This window comes from Protomyctophum parallelum (genome assembly GCF_964188405.1).
Source record: "Protomyctophum parallelum genome assembly, chromosome: 16".
Classification (NCBI taxonomy): Eukaryota; Metazoa; Chordata; class Actinopteri; order Myctophiformes; family Myctophidae; genus Protomyctophum; species Protomyctophum parallelum.
This window is the reverse complement of record NC_139711.1, coordinates 12,576,970-12,597,962: the sequence shown is the minus strand read 5'-3', so window position 1 is coordinate 12,597,962 and position 20,993 is coordinate 12,576,970. Positions and strand designations below refer to the sequence as shown.

The following is a 20,993-nucleotide window of genomic DNA, read 5'->3' as shown; positions in this document are numbered from 1 at the left end:
GATTTAAAGTGGTTAAACGGAACTTTATAGTATCAACTTTAAAATGTTTTTTATTTTCTTTGTTTTGTTCAACCCAAAGCTTATTAAAATTCCCATACTCATTCACTATTTCACGACCGTTTTAACAATTAGCATGGAGAAAGCTTTGACCCTAACCTGACTCCGCCAGAGGGAAGAATATTTATTTTATAGCCTTTTTGGCTGATTGGGGACTGTTCTTAATATCATTATTCAAAAAAAATGGATTCACTTCTAAAGAAGCTGACTAAACAGATTGTGGTGTTGTACATCCCTTTTTTTGCGGGTGGGGTGGGGGGCGCAAAAGTAATATGTAATACTATATTAATGTAATATATTAGTCTTGATTCCAAGTAATAAGTAATATAATATTACTTTTTCTAAGGAGTAATAAGTAACTATAACAAAATACATACATAAATGGATGCACCTGGGACGTATCCTCAGTGATGTATCCCAAGGTCATCGGGGTTTCGGGTCTCGCAACATCATACCCCTCACTCAGGTGACCCAGCCGGGAGTGATCAAGTCCCGACTTACGTCCCAGTAGCTACCCTCGATAAGTCCCATTAGGGAAAAACCAGGGCCACACAATCCGTTCCTCCTGAACTACTCTGCCGGGACTGGGAGGTACCATTCTGGCACATGGAAGGACTAGGCTCTGTGGGTTGACACCTGTCCGGGCCCCTCCTACGTCTCACCAGGTCAGGCCCTGTGCGTTGCACCAGACTCACTGCACCAGTAATATTGCCGGCAACACTGTTGGACCACAGCAGTGTCATTTTGTGTACTCATTTTTACATGCGCTTCAAAGCGTGGACAAACGGAAATGACAGCAGGAACGCCCACTAGGATCGGCCAGACATCGCCACTGTCCGCCCGGTGTTAAAACGTAGGGTTAGGCTTAACGCCACAAAGGAAGGAAAGGAGAATGATGTATTTCTTCACCTGTGGTGTGGATGAGGTAGTTGGTGGACTGGAACACTCTGTCTCCCAGCGAGGCCTGGCAGACAAAGCCGATGAACAGGGTGCTCTCTAGGACCTGACGGGGGATGGACCAGCCTTGCTTGTTGTCCCATGTCAACCCGTCTGCTTCCAGGGGACTGGGATACTGATGGCACACGCACACACATATACACACACACACACACACACACAGACAGACACGACAGACACGCACGAACACACAAACACACACAGACATGACGAACACACAGACACGCACACACACACACATGCACGAACACACTGACACGTAGCACACACACACACACACACACACACACACAGACACGACAAACACACAGACACGCACGGACACACAAACATGCACACACACAGACATGGCGAACACACAGACACACACATGCACGAACACACTGACACATAGCACACACCCGCGCGCGCATGTGCACACACACAGACACGACGAACACACACACACACACACACACACAGTACATCAGCATAATTTTAGGGGGGCAGGAGCAGTGGTGGAAAAAGTACTCACATGTTTTACTTATGTAAAAGTATCAATACCCCCCCCCCTCCCCCCGGGTGTCAATACGGCATGCTCCTGGTTCTGGACACGCCTATGAACATCTAATCTAACACACTCATTCATGTGTTTGGTACAGCTGTGTTGCTTATTAGTCTGCCATGTTTTTAATCAGCTGTAACCTGAACTACAAAATCAGCCTGGGGTTTCATCATGCCCCTTTAAGCGTGTGTGTGTGTGTGTGTGTGTGTGTGTGTGTGTGTGTGTGTGTGTGTGTGTGTGTGTGCGTGCCTGTGTGTGGTACAAACTGAGTGCAGAGTGACGTTGTGTGCGTGTGTGTGTGTGTGGTACAAACCGCGTGCAGAGTGACGTTCAAGTCAGGGACAGTGACCAGGCAGGGAACCACCACTTGAGGCAAAGGCCGTGTGACAAAGATAGTCTCCAAACTGTTCTGGCTGAGAAACGGCTGATCAGGGTCTGGAAGGACGAGAGAGAGAGATTGAGAGAGAGAGAGAGAGAGAGAGAGAGAGAGATCAGATCAGTAGCTCCATTTTTGTGAAACTTCTACTCCATTACTTTTCAGAGTTATATTGTGCTTTTTACTCCACCACAATTGAAAATTAGTTACTTTGCGGATTCAGATTTTTTTTAATTTTCTTTTGTCAAATACGTTTTATTAAGAGCAGGTTATACAATGTTTTCAATTCCTACACTATAGCGTAAATTATTTTCATGAAAACAAAAAGAGGTGAAACAACAGTGCTGGTAACGGACAGAAGGACGGACGGACTGACACACGGATTTTTATACAAAAACATACATTAACTATTTAAGCCCAAAAGTGTTTCGAAAAGAGTTGTGAAATTGGCCATTACAAATGGGTACTTCTACTTTGGTACTGTAAAGGCTCACGCATACTCAAACCCGGAATCCCCCAGAGTTAGTGTCGAAGTGTCTTTGAGCTGCATGACACTGAACCCCTAATTGCTCCTGATGTGTTGGTTGGTGTATACATGTGTGTGAATGGGTGAATGTAATGCACAATCTATGTAAGGGCCTTGGATAAAGGCGCTATATAAATGCTCCATTTACCATTTGATACTAGGCGCTCATATAGTCCATCACATAAACGGTGGTTTAGGTGAGGCCCAGAGGGTGAACGTGGTGGCGGTGGTGGTTAGTAAGAACATAGAGCGCTGAGTTGATTATCAGCACAGCTCAGTGATGTCATGTTGTGCGGTTGTGGTCACCATATCGCCTCAAACTGGAGTATGCGTTGGCCCTAAGTATATGCCATTCCTTTTGTACTTTAACACATTGAGTACGCCGACTGCCTTCAAAATATAGGCTATAGAATACCGGAGGTGTCTGATCGCTTTTACTTTGAAAGCCATGAACCGGAAACACTTTCCTAAAAAAGTTGACTTTACAAAGTGACCTCAACATCCCCGATCATCTTAATATATTGTTTTACGCTCCAAAAAGCGTTCATATTTTGCGGGAGAGACGGATGAGGAGCAGAAAATAAGCGCCAGCATATCGCTCTATTCATCACCACGGAGAGCGCCGTGGATTAGGAGCTACGAGTCATTCTTTCCGTCTCGCTAACGTGGGAGTCAATAATAAGCTAATAGTTGCACTGAGCGTTAGCATACGGCAAGCGAAAAGCGAAATGCCAAAAAAATAAATAGGAAAAATTCTGAATATTAATATCTCGCCCGCATCGCTGGGATGTCGCTAGGACGTCCTCAGACGTCCTTAGAACTCTACGTTCGGTATCCTATGACGTTCTCAGGCGTCCTACGTGCTGTATTAATAACATTTTGAATAGAGGTTTTTTGCTTTATGATACATTGAACCTTTTGCCATACAGTACCAGCCAAGGTGCCTGGACCGCTAAGCCGGCCCAGGCCACTTGTATCATTTCTATATTGTGGTACTGATACTTTTACTTAAGTAAAAACTCAAGAGTACCAATTTAATTCAATTCAATTCAATTCAAAGGATATTTATTGGCATGAGAAAACAAACGTTTACATTGCCAAAGCAAGTACAATGAAATAAAAACAGTTGAAAGTGGGGAACGTATATACAGTTGGAGGGGGTACAGCATTTTGTAAACAGCTATGTCACATTGCATCATTATATACTGTACATGTTTTAACAGGGTATAAACAAATAGCAGCAATTATTTACAGTCACACATTTTCTCAGGACTATTTAAATATTATACAGAAAAAAACTGAGATTTAGAATAGAATAGACTTTTATTTGTCATTGCACACAAAGCATACACTGAGCATACAACGACATTTCTAGGGAGCTCCCACATAACCGTAGTACATAAAACACTGACATACACATAACATACAACACAGAGTAAAGTGCATGGTGATATTTAAAGTGCATGATGGATGAAAAAAGAGAACTGTGAAGTTGGCCGACCGGCCAAGGCTCCAAAAAGACAGACGAGTCCAAGAATGCCCTTTTAGGGGTTTTTTATTCACCTTTCCAGTCCCGTGCAGATTATGGTACAGTGCGGCCTCGGCAAAGACAATGACGAAAAACAAGATTTGGCCAAAATAACAGTTGTACAAACAAACACACTTGAAGACAACACTACTGAACAACACAAGGAGAAGCTGTAACAGGCCATACCCTTACTTTCCAAAGGGCCCTGGCAGCTCTCACTTAGGCTGTTACCTGTGTGTCAACCAAGGTCTAACTCCCAAACATCAGCTGCGGTCTCCCCTTTATAGGAGAGAGACATACCAAACCATATCACAGCAAATTGGCAATTCAATTAACTCACCATAAGCATACAAAAGGCCAATGAGTTAACACACCATTACTGAAGGTTTTAACCTGAACTTAAACATGAAATTCCGGACGTCCATTCATACACAAACTATAGTTTGGTTTTAAATAAGATTGCTCTCGAATCAAACACCCCTCCTCCTCTGCAGCACTTGGCACCTTCCCAGTCAACAGGAATGCCACTGCAGAGGGAGAGGTGACTCACAATCAATTCAACTTCACATCAATAAATACCTTTAAAACAATTAGTATCCTTCAGCAATGCATTTCAGTTACAGTATCAATAAATAGAACATACACTTTACAACTTGAACCGCCACTTCCAAGCCGGCTAATTGATGATAATTAATTATCAGCAGGTGTAGTAAAGTTTATGAAATGTCCCCAATCATTGTCTGTGTATATGGCACGGGCTGCCCGTGACAAGAACCAATAAGTTATCACAGTCCAGAGTCAGAGTGCATGATGCATATGAGGGGACAGTCAATGCTCATTTAGTGATCGATCGTTTCGTTTAGCAGTCTAACTGCGTAGGGGAAAAAGCTGTTTGTCAATCTAGATGGTAGAGGGGACCCGATGATCCTACCTGCCGCCTTCACCACCCTCTGCAGGGCCGCCTGCTCTGCCTTTGTGCAGCTGGGGAACCACACAGACACACAGTAAGTCAGTACGCTCTCGACAGCACAATGATAAAAGTTCACAAGGAGATTTGTTGGGAGGGCAGCTTCTTTCAGCTTCCGTAGGAAGTATAGGCGTTGCTGAGCTTTTCCAATCACTGAAGCGATGTTGGTGCTCCAGGACAGGGTCTAACTCACACTGAGACCCAGGAACTTGACCTCTGTGACCACCTCTACTGCCTCGTTGTTAATGAGCAGAGGGGAGTGGTCCGGCCTTGACTTCCTAAAGTCCACTATAATCTCCTTTGTCTTCTTTATGTTGAGCTGCAGGTTGTTATTTGCACACCAAGCTGTCAGACCTTCCACCTCACTCCGATAGGCAGACTCATCATTGTTCCTATGAGGCCCACAACTGTGGTGTCGTCTGCAAATGTTATGATGTGATTGGAGGGGAAGGAGGGAGAACAGTCATGTGTGAGCAGGGTGTATAATAGTGGGCTAAGCACGCACCCCTGCGGAGCACCAGTGCTGAGGGACAGAGTGGATGATGTGTGTTTGCCCAGCCTGATGGCTTTTGTCACAACAGTTCACAAATCTTGCTGCCGTGTTTGCACATTGTTGTATTTCTCCCAATGTGTGTGTGTAATCTGTGGGAAGGATGTGTCTCTGATGTCTTGGTATAGTGGGCAGGTGGTTAGAAAGTCTAGCTCTGTTCCCATCACATTTTGTGTGCAGTGGGTGCAGTCTGTCTTCCCTTGGGAGCGGGGTCTGTCTGTGGCGGCCTTTCTCTATTGCAAGGCTGTGTTCACTGAGTCTGTATACCTAATCAATGCTTTCCTAAGTTTTGGGTCTTTTACCGTGTTCAGATATTCAGCCAATGTATATTCTGTTTTTTGTGATATATAGCATTCCATTTTGCTCTGGTTTTGGGTAGTCTCTTTGTAGAAGATTTAAACAATTGAAACCAGGAAAGCATCCGTGTCTTTATAGATTTTTATATAAAAAAATAGCAGATATACGAAGAGCACCACTTCCTGCTGCGCTGCGAGCTTGTAGATCTGCTACTTCTGAACATTTCTGAAAAATCGAGTGTGAGAACTGCAGATTTACGGGTTAACAGATGAAAAGAACACATTGAGAATCTAGGGCACAGACCATGGCTCCCAAACAGAACAACAGATGATCTCGCAAAGCTGCTTCATCACCCGCAAGGTTATGACACTGTCGAGTTATTTATCAAGATTACACTGCACTCTATCGCTTCTCCCGTTATTACTGTACCCTAACGTGGCCGTATATGAAGGTTTATTTATAACCCGCCATGATACACAACAACGGCCTGTGGGTGTTAATCAATTGCAAATCATGTTAGGATTTCACCTCGGGGCGTACGGGTGACGGTGGTATTTTCTCTCCTGCGCTCTTCTTCTCTGTAACGTTATTTCTAGCCTTGTCTTGTGGCATGGAGGCTTGGCAGGCATCAGTTTGAAACCACTGTTTCCCAGACAGTGGGTGAGCCGTGGACACATTTTTATGGGTCCCTTTTTATTTATTTATTCATTTAAGTAATTTCATGAAGAAATCAAAGACAAATCAAAGAAATTCCATAACATAGTGAAAATATCCGATCTACAAGCTCACAACACATGGTTATTGCATGTTTTGTAATAATAATAATCTAAATCTGCAAAGTAACTAGTAGCTAAAGCTGTCAAATAGTACAGTAATTCTCTATGACTGTAGGGACTGAGGTCACATATGGGCTAGCCTGAGCTAACGTGTTAGGTTTCTGGTCTAGAGGGGCGGGTCGCGGCTCAGATTTGCGCACGCCCTGATTAGGGTTGGGATTCGTTAGGATTTTAACGGTTCCGGATCCTTCCCGGATCCCTCTTAACGGTTCCGGTTCCTAACGGTTCCCTTAACGGATCCTAATATTATTTTTTTCCCCGTTTTTCTGACATAGATTATGCTTATATTATAACTAACCTAACCAAGTACATAATAAACACAAATTAATTAATTAAATTATTGAAAATGCACTTTACAATTATGAGGTGGCACTATTATTTAAACTTCACCACCACCACCAGCAGCAGCTAGGCACCACAACAATATCATTGTTGCAATTTGTACTGTATATTGCAATTTGTACTGTATATTAAATATACAGTACACAATATTGATATTGTTGTAGTGACAAATGTTGTCTTTAATGTTCAAATTAATTTAATATGAAGGACCCCTTACCCTAATGGAAACAAGCCATAGTGCTTTCTTGGATTATAGCAGACCTTGTATTGAACTGTAGGCTACGTTCCTGTGCTTTTTTTCCTGCAAATTGTTTATAAAGTAATCAATCTATGGCGGTATATGCACCTAAACGCTGGGCTCTCAACAGCCACGCAATTAATTTAGAGCCAAATTAAAAGCATGTTAGTAGTTTTTATTTTCCATTACGTTACTAGCCTGGGGAAAGTAAACCAGCCTTGCATCAGATCGTCCCCCGCTGGCTGTGGTGAAGCTGCGGGGAGAGCAGGCACGGCTTTCCGCATGGCTCTCAAACGCGATGTGTAGGCATATTGATTTTGAGATGTTTCCTCTATGTTCACGTGGTACAAGTTGCAACAACCTTTGCTAGCAACTCTCGCATTTATTGCACTTTGCATGCTCACTGCTCAGCCTCAGTCATTTCCCTCTCTGTTAACCACACTTTGGCGACATACTTATACTGTCCCACTCGCTCCACAGCGGTCGCTGAATGCACAGAACAGTGGGCGTATCCTCCCCGACCCCACTCACTCATGTAGGTGGGGTGACGTCACCCCAGGCTCTGCTTGCATGCAGGCACAGACACAGCGGAGCTAAATGACAACTGATGAGATCCGTTTGGGGAACCGTTAATAAAAAAACGATGGAACCGGCTCCGGATCCGCAATGTCGGAACCGGGTCTGAAATGGACCCGGTTCCGAATCCCAACCCTAGCCCTGATTGGATCTCATCGATCTGTCCGTCACCCCCGGCCCCTCCTCTCCCCCCTAGTGCAGCGCTACGTCACATCATTTGGAGCGACGCCCACCCGGAAGGGTTGACTCCCACTTTTAGACCAGAGCGGCCAATGCGTTCCTCCAGGCTTTCAATTTTTGCACCAACAAAAATGAAAGCCTGGTACCGAGGCTACATATGGGCTACAGCCCACAAGTGAAGCCACAAGGAAATCGGGATTTCCTGAAAGTTCATATAATGGCCTGTTGTGGCGCTGTCATTGGGCCCAAAAAACCCCATAGCCCCATAGAAGTCCATGTATTTGGGCCCAAATTCACCTAGACTGTATTACCTTAATAAACATGGTCATGAATACTTTTTGCTTCCAGTCACTAGTTTAAAGTCTCATTTCTAATGTCATAAGATTCTTTTTGGAAAATTATGGTCCCATTTATAAAGAAAATGACCATAAAGTTGCGCATTTTCTGAGGGGCGTGGCTACCGTTACAGTCTATGAACGGGATCCCCCACCCACTCGAGTCAAAATAAAAACCAACGAAGAAGAAGGGGGGAAGTCCCGCCTCGTTGTCTGGGCCAGCCAATGGGCCAGCTGGGCCCAAACGGATCTAGAAAGATGGCGACTTACAATTCAAGGACTGACAGGCTTCATTTTACGTTCATGTTAGACCCGGGGAACGCTTTGTCCATATTTTTTACAGCTATGGCTACAGCAAACGTAACTTTAGCGTAGCTGGAAGAACCATTGAAGAGAGGATCGGCGATAAACCCATCCACGGTGTCGGTGGATGCTATCCTCTGCCTCCATGACATCATGTGTAAACCGTGATGATTGGATTAATGTAAATAGTTTGATTTATTAGCTGTTAAACAGTGAACAGTTGAGTACGAGTAAATAACTTGATCCATGCCCCTGGCCCGTGGCAAATAGGCTACCATTAATATTGAATAGCCTGCCACTGGTGCTGATGCACTGCCACTGGTGCTGGTGCACTTTATTAAGAGTTTGCAACTTTGCACGAACAGTCCCAAAATAGCCTACAGTGCTGCCCGCTGTGTGGATTAAATGCCAATGCTGAATTGCCGATGTCAAATCAATCATCAATGCTGGTAAGATTGTTGCATGAATATTAATAAAAGCTATAGGCTATTGTTGAGAACAGTAGAAAATGTGGTGTGTGTGTGTGTGTGTGTGTGTGTGTGTGTGTGTGAATTTTGGCTGTGCATGCGTTATACTATTTATTAATCAACGTACAGTAGTAGTAGTGGTAAGATTTTCATAACACGTTTGCTGTCAGTGTAATAATTAAAGTGCCTTCCTCAAAGAAAAATGAAGGGGGAAAAAAGTGTCGGTGTCAGGCCCGGGTCGGACACATTGGCTACGTTTACATGAAGGGTGATCATTCCGAATAAATACTTCCGAATAAAATACATACGATGTAATATGTTTTGCCGCGAGTTTACATGGGAAATGGTCATTCCGAATGAGTGTTTATATGGAGAAGTGATAGAAGACATGATACATGTTAATTCACGTGAAACTACGCCATCTGTTGGACACATAAAATATAGGCAGTTCATTCATTGTGACTTTCAGACGAAAGACGACACTTTGAAATCCCATCATTTCATTCCGCAGTAGTTTTGAGGCTGCTGCTTGGATAGGGACGGACATACATGTTTACCGTCTTTTTTTCCCCACCTGCTCCGCTGGGAAGGTGATCATCTCGTTTTTATGTGTAGCCTACTTTATTATCTACAGCACGGCCAGGGCACGCAACACACTGATTATTATTGTATCGGGTCGCTCGTTATTTTTGAGAGAGAGAGAGAGAGTGTGAGAGAGAGACCGTTGAACACACACACACACACACACACACACACACACACACACACACACACACACACACACACACAAAATGCACGAAATAACGCGCTCTATGTGCAAACTCCTCGGCGCGCCTTGGATATGAGGCTTATGAGCGCCTTGGAGTTGGAGCGCAATGGAAATGAGCATGCTCAGAAAGACCAGAATGAATTTACATCCGAAGCAGTGTATACATGAGTCCAATTTTCTTTCAATCGCATTGAAAATCGGAGTAATCCGGCCAGTGACATCGGAATGGTTTTTAGATCGCATCGAGCGTTTTCATTCGGATGTAAGTTTTTGTAGGTGTTTACATAACAACGTTTAATAGGATTGAACTTCTATTCGGAATGAAAAGGGGATTTAACTGCTCATGTAAACGTAGCCAGTGCTGTATAATGTGATCATCAGAAGCAGAATATGGAGATAAGAGGTTCTGCCCGACACCAGTGGTGTAAAGTACATTTACATTTATGTACTGTACTTCAGTATAATTTCGCCGTTCGCTAAGTCCCACCCAAGCCCGTACTTGGCCAATACCACGTTAGTGACGGTTACTGAGTAAGGATCCAGGTCATGCTTTCAATGTGGGTCAAAATGGTAAAGTGTCAATAAATATTTGCTGGAGCATGTGTGGAGTTGTGGACCTCAGAAAGAGGGTTTGTTTTCTTACCTTGTTATGAGCAAACTAGTCCATTCCATGAATTATTTCGCTCCGTTGTGCAGTTTAATACAGTAGGGGAGAGCCGCCAAGGATGTAACATTTTGCATGTTTCATTTTTTTACTCAGAGATCCGTTTATCTACACATGTAATATTTTCAGGCAACGGACCTACACATGTCAGCTACCATAAACCACTTCAAGTAATTTTTTTGATAAAACAGGTCGGGAGTTATTAAACCGAACGTGGACGCTGTTTCAGTGTTACATTTGCTGCGCATATCGGATTAATTGTAACGGCATGCATGATAAATGTAACAACGCTAAAAAACACCATTAAACATATCGTTTTCAGCTTAAAGCAATTATATTTCATTGAAGCAACTCCTTAGCATTGTTTTCATACCATGGATGTGATAAGAAAATGTATCAAACATAAGGGAAATATGAAATAGTATTGGGTGTACCAGTTTGGGCTTTTTTTTCTTTTTTTTGGTCAGTTCAATGGGGAAATACATTGATTAAACAAACGTTTGATTGATTGAGTTGTACAATGTTATACAACCCTAAACTAATTTTAGAATACACTACACAATACAATACAATTTTAGAACATATAATATTGGCCAATATGTCAAATATGTAAATATTACATATAATGGTATTGAATGGAAAGCGGACCATTTGTAACATGTTACAAATGGCCCACTTTTGCAAGTTTTCTTTGCCGTTGCTTACAGACCAGAATGAACGTGAATTCCGTCTAAACACGATGCAAACTAATGAAGAACATAAGCATGAAGACATCCATGTGGATTTTTATTCACCAACACCAAAGAAAAAGATTGTAGCACACATATACTCCAGGTGTAAAATTATACGCCTTTTGAAAAAAGTTCCTGGGCACGTAGAGTACGTTGCTGTACACATACTGACGCGATGGCGTCATGGTGGCGTCAAGAGATAACGTCAATGTTACAACCGTGAAGCGTTACAACCTTGGCGGCTCTCCCCTAGTAAATTGACTTCCATTGTAACGGGGAAACAGCTCTCAAAGTCACTATTTTAGCACATAAGCGAACACAACAAAAGATGACAGGTTATCACATCAGGAAAACTCATTCAGTTTTAGTTTTAATTAAAAAAAAAAACTTTGTCTTGTTTTGACTAATTTGTGTAGAAAGAAGATCCGATAGGTATGCCTACGCCAAACGAATCACATTGAGTAAAAAACGATTTGATTGGTCCAAATCTGTACACCCACTCCTGAAGTGTAATATTGGAATGTCGTTGGAACAAACGTATTTGATGTAGTCCACTTGTCGCTAAAAACATACACAATGGACGTGTTTGAGGGAGACACTTTAGAAGACACTTTAGGAGAAGTGTCTGGGACTGCTAGTCTGCAAGGCTGCAGCTGGGTGCATCTCAAACAGCGTGGTGACTTGTTTACAAACGAAGCTTCGCAAGATGTCCTCGCGAGAGTTGGGAACGCCGCAGTACCGCTTCAGTATTATCTCCAACCAAAATAGTTTTTATATACTTTATAAATCTATCAAAAGACGAAAATAATACGGCATGAGTTTTCCTGATGTGTCAGAATCAGCTTTTGTTGTGTTCACTTATGTGCTAAAAGAGTGACTTTGTTACAATGGAAGTCAATGAGAGCCTATTTAATAATAGTAAATACTAATATTTACTATTAAACTCCACAACGGAGCGAAATAATTCATGGAATGGACTAGTTTGCTCATAACAAGGTAAGAAACCAAACCCTCTTTTCTGAGATCCACACATGCTACAGCAAATATAACTATTGACACCGCTTAACCATTTTGACCCGCATTAAAAGCTTGACCAGGATCCTTACTTAGTAACTCGCTAAGGTGGTATTGGCCAAGAACGGGCTTGGGTGGGACTTTGCGAACGGCTAATTCTGAGGTATTTGTACTTGTAAATACTGTACTATATACTCCACTAGATTTATTTGAAAACTTGAGTTACTAGTTACTTTGTAGATTTTTAAGTGGTGCAACCACTTCTACATCCAGCATGCAATGTCCGTGTAGCTGTGTACCTGTTTGTGATGTCTGTGTGTACCTGTGTGAGCACGAGTGGTGTGCGCATGCGTGAAATTGGAACGAGAGAAGTATGTGACATGGCTGCCACCTGCTGGACGCAAACGATACAGAGAAGAAATTGGAACGATACAGAGAAGAAATTGAAATGATACAAATTGGAACGATACAGAGAACCAATAGACGGGAGTTGCACCACTTGGTTCACACTGGTGTGATTTTTTATACTATCACTGAGGGCTGAGTGTTTCAGTTTGTCTAACTGAAGACCAGGGTTGGGAGGGTTACTTTTAAAAAGGAATCCCCTACAGTTACAAGTTACTTGCTAAAAAATGTAGTCAGTAACGTAATCCCGATTACTCCATTTAAAAAGTAACTACAAGTTACTTTCAGTTACTTTTGGATTACTTTTAAGTAAAACTCAATTTAATTAGATAATACAAGTTTTACCATTGATAGACAAGAATGTTGAGCCTATGAAATTAAGATAAGGACAACTGAAATATGGTTAAGGTCATTTAATTGTTAAGAATTTGACCTCTCTGAACAGGTATATACTACTGTATAGTCATTGTGTAACTTATAACAGATCATAAGAAAAATGCATCTTGACCTACAGAACCATTTTCAGTTTGATTGACAACAACCAACAACTTTGACAACCAACAACTCCATCCATGTGTGGTCAAAGTGGCAAATAAAAACTATTTTTGACATTCCTGGCTGACACTCATTTAGATAGACATGGCATGAGTTTAAAACATTGACTAGACAGTAAAGACTCATTTATATAGTCTACAAAGAACTCGGCCCTATACAATTATATTTATACCCCGTAGGCTACTCTTTAAATAAAAAGCCTCATTGTATTTGACCTAAAAGAGAAGACTGCGCTACCCATTATTTATCCCCAATCCAATATATCATATATGCTCTCCTATCTAGTATCTCTGCAGTGTTGCCTGGTCTGATTATTATAAGCCACATTGGGCTTATTTTTCTGAAGTTGCTTGTAAATAATGGTAGAACGGTTGTGAGCTTGTAGATCGTCTATTTTCAAATAGCAAGCCAACATATATAAATATGCACATTGTTTAATGGATGATATATATATCTTTGAAGTGCTCGGGTAGCCTTTTATAGTCACTTCTTTTGGGCTTGTTTTCAAAGACCTGGTTGCTTATTTCTCTCGCAAATTGGCAACACCGCCCTGACGCAGCAGCAGCCTCCACTGTGACGATTTTACACAGAGTCAGAGAGGTGCACGCTGCGCTCAACTCCAATCCATTCCATTTGGTGTTATAATAATTTATAACTTGTTTGTAAAATTAATGAGGGGAAGGGGAGAATGTAATCCTCATGTAACCCCCGTTACAACACCCCCGTTACTGTAATCCAGATTACACATTTTAAAATGTACTCTAAGACGTTAGTTACTTTTTTTTAACTCTGATTACAGTAACGGATTACATGTAATCCGTTACTTCCCAACCCTGCTGAAGACACGTGTGTCCCCTCTCATCCCAGAACACTTTTAAGGCCTAATTTATGGCTGTGATTTCAGCTGCTGTTAATCAGCCTCCTACAGATGTGAGTGTGGAGACTGTATTGGCACCTTGTCAGGGGGCATAATAAACAGGAGCTCACCATGAGAGGACCAATTAAGCCCCCATGCAGGGCCCAGTGCTGGACAACGTGCTCAATCACTCAAGTTTGTCTTTTCAGGGTACCAACAGGTGACAAGTGGCACTGTTGAGCATAATGGGAAGCTGAGTTTGTAGTGTAACAACAATGTCTTTTTCAGCGTTTGTCTGTCTGCCTGTCTGTCTGGGCCAAAGGCCATTTAGACACATCAAGTCAAAACCCATTCAAATCAGATTTTATTTCTCAAATCAGATCTTTTGGGCCCAACCTTTCACATCGCCATTTGCAAGTGACCAGACCCGATCTGTGTGTTCAGACTGGCAGCCAAATCTAGCCTGAATCAGATCTGTGCCACATCCAGATTGGAATCTGATTTGTTTAAATGAGTCTAAATACAAACAAGTCACATGGAATCTGATTTAGATCAGGTTGTTGCATTCAGACTGAGACGGATCTCCTCAAAACAGATTTGAATCAGATTTGAAACCACCTCTGAATGTGGCTCAAGTCACATCAGATTCCATGTGACTTGTATGTGACCTGTCTGCATTTAGACTAATTTTAACTAATCAGATTCAAATCTGGATGTGGCACATCTGATTCAGGCTAGATTTGGCTGCCAGTGTAAATGGGGCATAAGGCATATGCACACTTGTATTCTCATTCTACAATAAATATAGTTTAAATCTATTCGTGAGTTGTCTGACTGAACTCAGGTTTATCCTCTCTGACTGAGAGGCGAAATAAGCATCGGCACCTATTTTTATATAAAGCCATTGCTGGGATGCTCCCTGACTATCTGTTCCATGATGGAACTGAACAATAGCACCTATCAGACCCGCTCTAGTGATGTCTTAAGGCTCAAGGTTCCTCAGGCTCAGACGGAGTTGGGCAAGACAGCTTTTTCTGTCAATGGCCCAACTTCGTGGAATGAACTCCAAAACTCTTTAAAACTGAGCTCCATGCCATCCTTCGGTCAGTTCAAAGGAATGCTCCAGAAATGTTTTCACCGTGATTGCTACTGCTTCAATTGATTTATTTTACTGATGGTTGTTCTGTATAAAGTTCCTTTGTTATTTATCCTGATTTATAATGTTGTTTGATGTATTGTTTTGTGACTGTATTTTGTGTATTGTAACCTCGGCTACATTGAAAATGAGGGCTTGCCTCAACTGTATTTCCGAGTATAAATAAAGGTGATGATGATGACGATGACAGTACAGTACAGTACAGTACAGTACAGTACAGTACAGTACAGTACAGTACAGTACAGTACAGTACAGTACAGTACAGTACAGTATGCATCGTACAGTACGAGTTTAGGTATAAGCACATACTTGTACAGGAAAGTACAAAATCGTACAGTACTGTACAGTACAGTACAGTAAGGGGTTAAAAAGGGGCAAAAAAAATGTAAGCTTACTTATTCATCCGTAAAAAATATGAAGGAAGTCAACTACTCTAAATCCTGATAAGGACTGATGACGGCTTTGATACTGAATTCATTTGTAAGGAGCTTTTTTATTTTCAGCTGGAACATGTCAAACAGCCAACAGAGTCTTGTGAAGCACATGCCTGTCCCAGGCTCTTTTCGGCAAGGTACTCTGACTCAGAATGAGTACACAACACTCCCACACTGCTGTGTACTCGCTCCTGGCAAATTATGGATTTTTTGCAAACAGTAAAAAAATATTCAGTCAGATGACTCACGAATAGATTTTTCATAAAACAAATATTTATCATAAAACACATTTCTGGACAGTACACCCACAGATTTTGTCCAAACATCACGCAAATTGGCATTCAACGAAACGGGTCTTTCAGATTTTTCAGACTCCATCCTGATTGGCTAAGATTGGCTTCCAAAGTTCGCAGGAGTGTTCTGTTTCAAACAAAATGCAGCAAATAATGAACACATTGTGTGATTTCTGTGAAATTTTGCACGCACATTCCCCAAGGGTGAAAATGGGCTGGGACAGTCCGGAGCTCCGACCCGGTAAGACCTGACACCCCCGAGCGCACCGGAGCTATCAAAATACTATATTAAATAACCTGCCACTGTGCCCACAAGAGGAAAACAATCAAAACATTATATACTAACGTCAGAAAGTGTTATTAGTTGAGTTTTCTTAATGAAGTGCTTCTGAATTGTGTTTATGTCAGTCAGCGATACGATCCGTTATTAATCCACCACTGCACGGACTGGAGAGACGAGAAGTGTTTCTCACTTGCGTCGATGTGCAGGGACCAGTTCCCTTTGTGCAGGGACCAGTTCACTATGTGCAGGGACCAGTTCACTATGTGCAGGGACCAGTTCACTATGTGCAGGGACCAGTTCACTATGTGCAGGGACCAGTTCACTATGTGCAGGGACCAGTTCACTTTGTGCAGGGACCAGTTCACTATGTGCAGGGACCAGTTCACTTTGTGCAGGGACCAGTTCACTATGTGCAGGGACCAGTTCACTATGTGCAGGGACCAGTTCACTTTGTGCAGGGACCAGTTCACTATGTGCAGGGACCAGTTCACTTTGTGCAGGGACCAGTTCACTTTGTGCAGGGACCAGTTCACTATGTGCAGGGACCAGTTCACTTTGTGCAGGGACCAGTTCACTATGTGCAGGCCAGGGACCAGTTCACTATGTGCAGGGACCAGTTCACTTTGTGCAGGGACCAGTTCACTTTGTGCAGGGACCAGTTCACTTTGTGCAGGGACCAGTTCACTATGTGCAGGCCAGGGACCAGTTCACTATGTGCAGGGACCAGTTCACTATGTGCAGGGACCAGTTCACTTTGTGCAGGGACCAGTTCACTATGTGCAGGCCAGGGACCAGTTCACTATGTGCAGGGACCAGTTCACTATGTACAGGGACCAGTTAACTTTGCATGTTGAAAATCCGGTATAGAGCGGATACGGAAACGGACGTTCATCTCCCTAACATACTGTATGCGTGCATATGACCGGATATAGTAGGCGGGCTCTACGACAAATTAAATTACTCCAACGTTCACAAAACTGTTTCTGGTTGGCTGACAGACTGACACAGCGAAATACTTAGTTCTGATTGGTTCAGAACTAAAAAAATAAAAAACACAGGAATCTAAACCGGCAACTTTTGTTAAATGACAAGCCACTCAGAAGAATGTGATTAAACAAATAATTTAAGAAAAATGGCAATGGAACGAACAATACAGTAGCTCAACTCTTTAAGAGAAAAGATTAAGCTGATAATGCAGTTAAAGAAAAAGTTAGAAAAACTACGCCAGTTGATGAAGATGCAGAGCAAATTGAGACCATAGAGTTGCTTGAGACTGAGTGAGACATATGGGGAGGAGGCATAAACCTAGCCTGGATAATAAGCCAGCAGAGACCCTGCAAGTACTGACAGCAGGAGCAGATCCAGTAGCAAGCACAGGTAATAATAATAATTATAATAATGTATTATTATTATTATTTTTTTATTTTTTTACAATGTGGGGTCACTGCAATCCAAACGATTGTCGGCCTACTATAAATCAGTCAAGGTCCCCCAAAAAATGTACTACTGCTCCATTCTCAACATCTTTTGGTTTTCAAAAACAGTAATTTATTGTAAGTAAACACAAACAGTAAAAAGCTGTTTAATGTGTGCTTATTTTAATTTAATTTAATTTGCTTTGATGGGGAAAATAGTTATCAGATATCTGATATATTCAGAAGAAGACATTGCAAGAGACATTTGGACTAATGATTTGTAAGACCTGTTGTTTTTGTATGGTGTTATAGGTTAGGTTTACTGTGCCAAAATGCACGCGTCGCGTCCGGGAGGCGTCACAGACGCTAATTTCTGGGAGCTCCTGCAAGAACTGAAAGCCACTTTCACCCGACATTCCCACTAGGCAGAGGAACAAATGCCACCTGAACATTTTCAACTCAGCCTCATGGTGGCGCTATAACTGGCCAATTCGTGTTTTTATCTATAACTGCACCGATCTGTGTAAAACCTTGTAGGCATACTCCCTAGAGAGGCCAAGGAAAAACCACTAGGTGGCCGACATATGTAAAATACATTTTCTTATATTACTCCTTCAGATTTTCTCAAAATTTCACACAAATCAGTACACATGATCTCCATAGTCATGTGATCAAGACGGGTTTGTTTGATTTCTCATATTTCATCCTGATTGGCTAAGATTGGCTTCCAAAGTTTTCAAGAGTAGCCCGTTTTGTACCCATTTTGTACAAAATGCATCAACGCAGTGTCCGATTGCGGTGAAACTGTGCATGCATATTCCCACTAGGCTGAGGAAGAAATGCCACTTGACAGTCAGCCTCATGGTGGCGCTAGAACAGGCCAAGTCGCGACTTCACATATAACTGCACCGATCTGCGTAAAATGTTGTATGAACACTCCCTACACCCCAAGGAAAAAATCTGACCTGAATTTTTCAATTCTGACTTTTCGAGTGCCACCAGGAGGCCCATTTATATGCAACACTTTTTTTTAAATTAGTCCTTCAGATTTGACCCAAGTATCAATCCTGGTGGAGACCTGTGCCTCAAGGGGCACTTCTGTTTTGTTCTGATTTCGCCCCGATCTTCTGTTTTTCTATCTCACAAAAGAGAACTGATGTAAGTGATGTACTGTAGATGTGGCTCATGGTCACCTTTGAACAAGAAGAATAATGAGTTTTTCTTTGTTTATCTTGATGTCACTGAGGCCGAATAATAATGGTGTTTATCACATGTTTCTCTTTTGATCACTGTTCTGTGCCACTGCAATTTCAGCCCAACAGTCATGAATCGGTGTGTCATGAATGTGTGTGTGTGTGTGTGTGTGTGTGTGTGTGTGTGTGTGTGTGTGTGTGTGTGTGTGTGTGTGTGTGTGTGTGTGCGCGTGTGTGCATTTTGAGCTTTTACATGCAACTTGCACGTCTCTCTCTATCATGTATGCATAAGAGCATGTGTATATATTAATGCCTATATACAGTACGTGTGTATCTCTGGGCCATGTTTTGCATAATAACAGTCTTTCCATTATGTCTGCCCACGTTTGTTTACCCCAGTCACTGATACTAAAATCTGTTTTTTTTTTGTTTTTTTTCTATGAATCTGTGACTTGACACCTATACTGTTATAAAACGAAAAGAAAAAGATTTTGAAAAGAAAAAGAGTACGTGTGTATCTCTGTGTGCGTGCATACTTGTATTACTATGTGAGGGCCAGAGGTCCCCACAAGTATAGTTGAATTTGAGTAATAGACAATTAGAAATTATCGTTTTATGGGGTTATACCAGATTTTTATCAATGGATATATTTAAGTTCTTTGCAGACTGATGGGCTTTTAGAAAAAATGTCGAAGTTTTTTCCGCCGTTCTCAGCATCAGTCTGCAAGGATCTTCACAATTAGTAAAAGATTCAGGTTGGGGACATGTTAGCCGCACCGCACGCTACCCCCCGAAAAGTCACGATGCAATCATAAAATCACCATCCTAAAATGTAGCAAAAATAGCAGATCTGCTACTTTTGATGCTTTTGTCAAGGGCAAAAACACACAAAGTTAAAATATGTGGCGATAAGAGGCAGAAACGATATACAGGCACAGTTCCCACAGATTACAATCAAACAAGGAGACTTTGAAAACATGAATAATGGGGAAAACAATGTGCTGCTACAGTATGTGCAGCAGCAAGATTTGTGTGATTCTGTGATAGGAGAAGGATATCAAATGGAACACAACCACCTTGAAGACTACTAATCATTGTGTGAATCCCTGCACTAGAATATGGGAACCTTACGTTTGATGTAAAATACAATGCCAAAAAGAGTGTGGTTTTGATTTGCAGGACCAAGGAGGACCAGAAACAAACATTGCCAGTGTTCTACTTGTCAGGTCATACCCTCTCTGTATGCAGCAGTTGCTGCACATCATTAATGATGGGGCACATCATTAATGAAAAGATGGAAGATGATGCTGACATGTAAAGACAGGGCAGAATGTTGTATGCACAAGATAATATGTTTCAGTCAGACAACTCAAGGAGGATGTAATATATATATTTATTGAATATAGGATAATCAATGCAATATATTTATTATGGTTTGGCGATGTATTGGATCTGCTTTTTAGGTACTCAGGTCAAGCGCATCAGTCCCGACCATAGGGACTCTGAATCCCCCGTACCTAAACAGTAGATCCAAAACGACAGGTGGTAGCTGGGGTGGAGGTGGGTGAGCACTTTGTATACAGCAGCGCACAGTATACAAAAAAGCAGCAGCAAGCAAGCAAGCAGGAGGATGAATGCAAAACCTTCGGTTAAAGTAGCCGGTATGAGAGATTGGGTGAGCGTGTGATTGGCTGAGTGAATCATGTGGATGAGAGCCTGATGCTGCGGTGGCCCAATTAACGGCCGGCGCGCTGACTGAGGTTCCCTGACTGAACTTGTTCTGCGCATGTCTACGACAGGCGCAAATGCTCATTAGTCAGGAAATTCCACTATTGCTCAGATGAGGTCACGCCGTCACGGTGAACCCAGCAAGCATGGTCAGGACCTGGACGAATGTCTTTATTATGGCCAGATCAAGTCAAACCAAGACTAGTCAGATCTGGCCCAGAATATCACCTGATTTTAACCAACATTTTATTATGTTTTTTTGTGGCTTTCGCCTTTATTTAATATTTTTTCTGGAGGGACAGACAGTAGGCTGACAGGAAATGGGGAGAGAGATGGGGGGATGACATGCAGTAAAGGCCGTCTGGAGGTTTGAAAATCCTCCTTTCAACTGGTTTGCACTGTGATTATATTTACAATC

General features: G+C 42.1%; 1 protein-coding gene across 3 annotated transcripts in view; it reads right to left on the bottom strand.

The window, feature by feature from the left end:
• Positions 1 to 20,993, bottom strand: part of flt4 (fms related receptor tyrosine kinase 4) — a 141,593-nt gene that overhangs the window by 70,386 nt on the left and 50,214 nt on the right. For all 3 annotated transcript variants that reach the window (XM_083785875.1, XM_083785877.1, XM_083785876.1), the window contains exons 4-5: positions 1,872 to 1,993; positions 967 to 1,129 (exon numbers count right to left, since the gene is read on the bottom strand). In XM_083785875.1, coding sequence (XP_083642001.1) covers positions 967 to 1,129; positions 1,872 to 1,993 — 285 coding nt within the window. The remainder of the gene's footprint in view (positions 1 to 966; positions 1,130 to 1,871; positions 1,994 to 20,993) is intronic.